At 39.1% G+C, this 7,872-nt stretch overlaps 1 protein-coding gene across 1 annotated transcript; it reads left to right on the plus strand.

Annotated features, from left to right (window-relative positions):
* The first annotated feature begins 1,003 nt into the window (after positions 1–1,003).
* LOC107453815 (uncharacterized) lies at positions 1,004–1,540 on the plus strand. The gene has a single exon (XM_016070777.1). The coding sequence runs from the start codon at positions 1,004–1,006 to the stop codon at positions 1,538–1,540; it is 537 nt and encodes a 178-aa protein (XP_015926263.1).
* Positions 1,541–7,872: the final 6,332 nt, after the last annotated feature.

Genomic DNA, 7,872 nt, shown 5'->3' on the forward strand with positions numbered 1-7,872 from the left:
AAGGCTGCGGCTGAGTCGATCTTCAATCATATTTCTATATCAAATTCACTCTCTTCTGAAGATGCATTATCGTACTGGGAAAATCTAATCACAAAAGTGCCCTTGAATGCCGTCCTAGTTGATCCTGCTGCACCAGTTGAATCGAATCCTGACAACCCAAGACATTAACTACTTAACCCAGTCACACCAGAAGAAGTGATCCAAGCAAAGATGAATTGGCAAACCTCTCCCGGTCCAGAGGGAATTACTTCCAAGATGTTAAATAAGATTCCTATCAAGGCCAGGTGTAAATTATTTACGATCATGAATCTTCTAGATTAGCTGCAATCTATTCTGTTGGACTCCAGAACGATTTTCCTGCCAAAAGGAGTTAACATTCAAGAACCAAACAAGCTTAGGCCCATCTCTATAGATTCGATCCTCCTCAGGCAACACCACAAGATACTAGTTGCAAGACTGAACAAAACCATCTCCCTCGACGCTATGGAGTTTGGGTTCCAAAAGTTTGATGGAATAGCCAGAGGGATTGACACCCTGGATAAGATCTTCAGTCACGCTAAAAAGAGCTTCAAATCCGTAGCTTGTGCATTCATCTACTTCGAAAAGGCATTTGACTCAATCACACCAGAATCGATTGCCAATGCTCTAAGAACCAAGGGAATTGGAGAGGACTTTGTCCACTACATCACCAACATATATTCGAATGCCAGGACAACTTTCTGTCATATCTTTCATACATCTCGCAACGTACAGTGAAGTGAGAACTGAACTGAATAACTAGTAATCAATAATCTATCGACTCCAACGTTGAGGGTTTGAACATGTATAACTTGTCTTTCTTCTATCTAAATAAGTAATTAAATTGATAATGCATTCTTTATTTCATTTTCCATTCATTAAATAACATTGTCTGGTCTGCTGGCTTCCTGATTATAACAATGGCGAGGAGGAAATTGGAATTAAGTTAATTTGCTGTAGCAGTGAATAATCAGCCAAATCCAAAATGCCGAACGTTAGTGCTGGACATTTACAAAGCTTTGTGAAAGGTGATAATTTTGAAGAGTATTTACTACAAGCCGATTTCTTTTTTGAAGCCAATAAGATTACCACGGATGATGAAAAGCGAGCTTTACTCTTATCAGCTATCGGTAAGAAAATATTTTCACTTCTTCGAAACTTACTTCAACCACGTGATATGAAAACGGTTAAACATAATGAAATTTTAAAAGTACTGACTGATTATTACTCTCCCACTTCATCTACTATTATGGAACATTTCCGTTTTTATAATTTACATCAGGGAAACGAGGACATAGCTACTTTTGTTGTAAAGATAAAAGAGCTGGCGAGCAGATGTGATTTTAGTGCATTTTTGAATGATGCTCTTAGAGAAAAGCTTGTTTGTGGATTGCAGTCTGAACAGATTCAAAATAAATTGCTTAGTGAAAATGATATAAATATCATCAAAGCTTCTGAACTAGCACTTGCCATGGAAACAGCTTCCAGAGAAACAAAATCCTTAAAAAAAGGGGGGTACTAATGTGTTGAAAATCTCTGATCAAAAGTACAAGAAGCATCCTTCTCAAAAGAAAGGTGGAAGTTATTCCAAGAAGAGAAACGCTCTTCAAGTACAAGGTTTAAAAGGAGCAAAACCCTGCAAGCACTGTGCAAAATCTCAACAAGGGAATTGCAATTTTGAGAATGCAAGGTGTTATAAGTGTGGTGTTAAGGGTCATATCAGGCCTGCGTGTAAAGTTTCCTCCACAAATTTTGTTGCAGCTAATGAAAGAGTTGGGGATTCTTCAGAATTTTACCTGAACAATGTGCATAATATTGATAATCCTTCAAAACCATACACTATCAATTTTGAAATCATATACTAGGGAAGTTTTAAAGATTTTGGGTAATTATGAGGTTCCTGTTACTTATGAGGATAAATGTTATACTCTTCCACTAATTGTTGTTGATAGTATTGACAAATCAACTTTGTTGGGTAGAGAGTGGATTGAAAAATTGAATATAAGGTTTGATAATTTTATTAATGCTGTGTCCAATGTTAGTAATAGTAATGTTGATAATAGTAATCTTGCTTTCAGTAATTCTTCCATTTTTCAATATTTAAACACTAAATTTCCAAATTGTTTTAATTTAGATGACAAATCTGGTATATAGGGAGATCCAATAAACATAGCTATGAAACAGGAAACAATTCCTATATTTTGCAAGAGTAGACCAATTCCTTATGCCCTAAGAAATTTGGTTGATTAGGTTTGGTTTGGTTGTTTGGGTTTTTGGCGCAAGAGCCAGTCTTAGCTATATCGCACCACCAACTAGGTAGATATTTTATAGCTAGGTTCACAATTCTGTTTTGGTTTAAAAACTAGATAGATGTATAAATGCCAATATCCTTAAGGTATGAGAAAATGTTAGACTAAGGATCATCTCCAATTAGTGAAAACAATGACGGATGGAAGGTACCAAAATGACGCAATCTCTGGTTTTTAAATTTACTGCATTCGATCAAAATATGTATAACAGTTAAATGTTCTTTACAGTTTGTGCATTCTGGTTCTGGTTTGTTTAGAAAAAGGTGTTTATGAGTTATTCGTGTGTGGCCAATACGCAAGCGATTTAAAAGCACTTCAAGTTTTCGACTGATGTTTAACTGTTTATAAGTCTGTATGTAAGTTTCAATGGCGTGTAGTTTGTTACTAGTTTCATTCTTCCAACAGTTTTGCCATTGTGATTCGGGAATATTTTGAATTGATTTTTTTTACATCGGAATAGGTCAGTGGATTGTTCGATAGATTGTTTGTTGATTTTGCTATTCAGTCAGCATCTTCGTTTCCTGTTATGTTTGTATGACCTGGGATCCAGCAAAAAGTTACTTTATGTCCATCTTGTAACAAATTATAATAAGTGTCTAAAATGTTATTGAAAATGGAGTGAGGATTAGGAGATTGGTTATGTAGCGCTGCAATGCAACTTTTTGAATCGGAATATATAAACCATTTTGTGCGTTTCTGGGTTAATATGTACTGAAGTGCTAAGAATATGGCATGAGATTCAGCAGTAAATATTGAGCAGTTTGGATGAAGTTTTTCTGAAATGGTACAAACAGGAAATTTAACTCCGCTTGCCGTATAACCTTCACGTTTAGATCCATCGGTATAAATAGATTTATAGTCAGAATATTCTTCTCTATGAAATTTAAAAGTCTGTTGATAAATGACATCTGTAGTTTGTCCTTTAGTCAAATTGTTAAAAACGTCTAGGGTTTAAACCTGGGTCAATTTCCAAGGAGGTTTCGGCGGAAAAGTCAGTAAGATACTAAAATCCTCTAGATTATGATCAGCTAAAAGTTTTTTCATCCTCAAACCGAAAGTTGGTACTGAAGATGGTTTGTTCATAAAAAGTCTTTCGTAATTGGGCATTAAAACGTTATGATAAATAGGATGGTAAGGATGGCTCTTGATATGAAAATAGTAAGTTAATGATAATTTGTTTCGCTGCGTAGAGAGGGATGGTTCATGATAGAGTACATTTAAACTCTTAATTGGAGAGGTTCGGAATGTTCCAGTGGCAATACGTATGCCTGCGTTGGGAATTGTGTCAAGATATTTTAGAGCTGATTTTCTAGCAGAACCGTAAACAATACAGTCATAATCAAGTTTTGATCGGATAACATTTCGATAAATTTTTAACATTGAATTTGTATCTGCCCCCCAAGATGAGTTTGTTAAAACTTTCAGTAAATTTAGTTTTGCGTTACAAGCTTTTCTTAAATATTGAATATGTAGTTTAAAAGTTAATTTTGAGTCCAAAACCATTCCAAGAAACTTTGTCTCATTTAAGTACCTAGTAGTGATGTTTTCCAAATCTGGTCTTATGGCTGCAACACCTCTTGAGAATATTAAGGAAATGCTTGAAGCGATCAAAAGTGCGCCTCTTAAGCCGCAGGAAAAGTTATTTGGAGTAAGGAATTTCGTGATTCCACGATTCCTGCATATGCTAATACTTTCTACACCTCAAGCGAAAGTACTTAAAAAGGCAGATGTTATGGTGAGAGCCTTTGTAAGAAAGACTATTAATTTACCACACGATTGTCCCAATGCGTATATTCACTCTGCAGTTAGGGATGGAGGCCTTGGCCTCTTGTCTTACAGGCTCGTCGTTCCTAGAATTAGAGCCCTACGAATTGATAGGCTATCGCGGGACCTTGGCTTTGATGCAAAAGGATCCTCTCTCGTCACTGAGTATCTCGAGAGCCAGACGTTTCAAGCCCGTATTTTATATCCGGGACAACACCATTCCGTGGTCGCAAAAACCGCCTTTTACAGCTCTAACGACGGCGCGGCATTAAAAAACTCCAATCAAGTTCCATAGCAACATAATTGGATTGCAGCGGGCAATAGATACCTCTCCAGGAGAGACTATATATGGGCCTCTAAGCTCAGAATTAATGCCTTGCCTACGTTAACATGATCATCGCGCGGGTGTAGAGCTGGATATAATAAAAGAGAAACCCTGGAGCATGTGTTACAAGTTTGATCGAGAACACATGCAAAAAGAATAGCAAGACGCAATGCTATAGCAAAATATCTCAAGAGATCCATTGAAAAACATGACATTGAGATTCACGAGGAACCACTTCTCGCCAGCACCACTGGCCTTCGAAAACCCGACCTGGTCCTTCGTTATGGGGACCTGGTAGTGGTGATCGATATCCAGGTGTTGTCTGAAGGAGAGAACCTCCAGAGGGCCAATGCACGCAAAGCGGATTATTACGCAAGCGACCTTGGATTGATGTGTACTATCAAGTCAATCTATAGAGTAGAGCTTGTTCGTGTCATCGTCCTGCTGTATCAGCTGTCCTGCAGTATGAGCATCTGAAAGTGCCTGGAACCTATTAGATTAAAAGCTAATCAAGAAACAAGACATTCCTGTCATCTCAAAAAGAGTGTTGATCGGGGGCCTGGCCGCATACAGAATCTTCATGAGGTTCACTTCCAGAAGTTGAGAGTGCACTGCTTTGCTAGACGTGTGCTGCAAATTCCTCCGTTAGGCATGTTTTACCTCTCCCTTTAAGGATCGAGCTTCTGTTAAAGGTGGAGAATTGCCACCTGAGTCTTCAACTAAATTGTAATTCATTTAAATGCTTGTAATATTTTTACCAATATTCTTAACATCTCTAGGTTAGTTTTCATACCTCCCTGTAACAGGTTCGAGCAATGTAAGGGTGGAGATTTGCCACCCCTAAAACTCCTCTATACTATTGTTATTATTGTCTTAGATTTAACTAAATTTGGATGTTATTCTTCCTCCCCTTTAATTTGGGTTGAGTGTTGTAAAGGTGATCGACTATGTGACACCTAGAACTCTTGGCTTTCCGCAAAGTTGTTCTGTTACTTCAAATTCTTTGTTCTGTTGTAAATTTGAGTGGTCCGACTCACCGACCGATCTTGTAAAAGAATAATGAGTTAATAAAAACATTTGATAGACTCTTTACCCACCACCTCTGCTCCCCCAGGTTCGCCCTGGATAAACTTCGACTTCGGGTCAAGTGAAACTAAGAGTGGGCAACCTCGACCCTCCCCTGGATTCACCCTCGGGGTTCTAGCTTCGTAGCAGTCGAGTTTCAAAACCAGCTAGTCTTGTTTCAAGGTTCTGCCTTGAGACAGCGAGGCATGACTTTTTTTTTCCTTTTTTTGGAAAAATTTGATCAAGTGTGCGAATTTTTTAATTTGCGCACGGTACAATTCGTCCTTAGCCTCTGTACCATTAGAGGACCTATCACCTCCGGGGAGTAAATGCTCCCAGGTTCGTCCTGGATAAACTTGGGTCAAGTGAAACTAAGAGTGGGTAACATCAACCCCCCCCCCCCTGGATTTGTCCTCCGGGCTTTTGGCTTCGTCAAAGTTCGAATTTGCAGAGAGTTTGGTTTAAGGGTCATCCCTTGAAACACGAAGTATGTCAACCAACGGCTTTGATCACTCAAGCTGTTCAAGTTCCTTTGCAAGCAAGAGAGGACTGTCCCAGCACCAGAGATTGAAACATCCTGAAAGTTTTAATAGCCAAATCAGTGTTCAGAAGATCAGATGGTCTCTCGAAGAAACCAGATTTCTTGCTCTATGTGGAAGAAAGGATGAGTGAGATCCTATCTGATCACTCACAATTTGAATCTCAACAAGATTCCATCTTTGCCATCATTGCAAATGCTGATAGACCATCGTCCAGCAATACATCACCGATGGTTGAAGAGATACAAAATCTCGTACAAGGAATGACGCACGCATCATGCGTCCAATTGCCACCAGGCCTCCAGATGGTGGTTTCTGCGACGAACGTGCCTAAATATTTCAATATTTACTGAACTTGATTGATGCTTTTCCAGCACGTACTGGGCCCTTTTATGAGCTGGATGTTGCGATTAGAAACAAGTATTCTACCAACTTATACGCGCTTTTGCTCGCTTCCGACCTGTATGGCTTTACTTCGAGGGAAGAACAGTGAGAATACATATAATAATGCTCAGCTGACGAGGAAGAGAGCCAAGTTTGGCGGCATAAGACCGAATTTCAAACCTAAATCCAACATACAGATCAAAAAAGAACGTTACGCTAAATTGCAAAAATTATATAGTAGATCACGGAAGAGGTGTTTCGAGGAGATCATTTGCCCTACGAATAAAAAGGATTTCTTCGACTTTTGGATAAATGTCTTGACGGATAACAATGCCGATTGATTTACACCCAAGTATTTCTGGAAAATGAAGACTGTGACGTCAAATCGATCTTTTCAACTCCCATTCCTGTTGAGGACGTCGATCCCGGATTGAAGTCTTATTCTAACGTCCCTGGCCCGGATGGGGCCCCGTTGCAACAACTTCGGAGAATTGGCCGACATAACTTAGCGAAAATATTTAACATCTTCTTACTATGCGGCGACATCCCCGTAAGAATGATTAAGAGTAGAACGATCTTTCTACCGAAAATTGAAGGCGCTGTTTCGCCTGGTGATTTTAGACAAATTTCAATCGTTTCAACATGGTTGAGAGTCTTTCACAGAATCATAGCGAAACGCCTCATCAAACAGACTAAGCTTCAAAGTGAACAAAGGGGCTTTTTGAATACGGACGGTGTCGCACAGGACGTGACTCTTTTAGATTTCGTCCAGAAGGTAGCGGCATCGAAGCTTAAACAGGCTCATATAGCAACAATCGACTTGCGAAAGACTTTCGATTCGGTTAGCCATAGCGCGTTAATATCTATATTGAAACATCTAAATTATGACTGCGCTTTTGTTGAGTACATCAATGGTCTGCATAGCAGAGCCAACACAAAATTTAGTCTTGAAGGAGTTGAAAGCCCTTCTTTTCTTCCTTCGTGCGGTGTCCGCCGAGGGGATCCACTTTCGGACGGTCTTTTCAATATTGTTATCGACCAATTAATTAAAAAGATCAAGAATTTAATTGGGATCAACTTCGACAATATTAACATATCGATCTCTGGATACGCAGATGACCTCGTGTTTTCACCTCTTCGCATATCGTCCTGCAAACAGCATTGAATTTCGCCACCCAGTTTCTGGAATCATGCAACTTAAACATCAATGAAACAAGTCCTTTGCCCTTTCCTTGATGGAAAGGGTAAAAAGATGAAGATCAATGACGACATATTCACGGTAAGAGGAGATCCCATCAGATCTCTCTTAGCTGGATCATCCTCCTTTAAATACCTGGATGTGATGTTCTCAAAATCCGGCCTTATGTCTGCAACATCTTCACATAAAATTAATGACATGCTTGAAGTCATAAGAAAAGCGCCTCTCAAGCCTCAGCAAAAGCGTTTGGGGAGAGAAGTTTCCTTATAC

This window comes from Parasteatoda tepidariorum, chromosome 9, assembly GCF_043381705.1.
Source record: "Parasteatoda tepidariorum isolate YZ-2023 chromosome 9, CAS_Ptep_4.0, whole genome shotgun sequence".
NCBI lineage: Eukaryota > Metazoa > Arthropoda > Arachnida > Araneae > Theridiidae > Parasteatoda > Parasteatoda tepidariorum.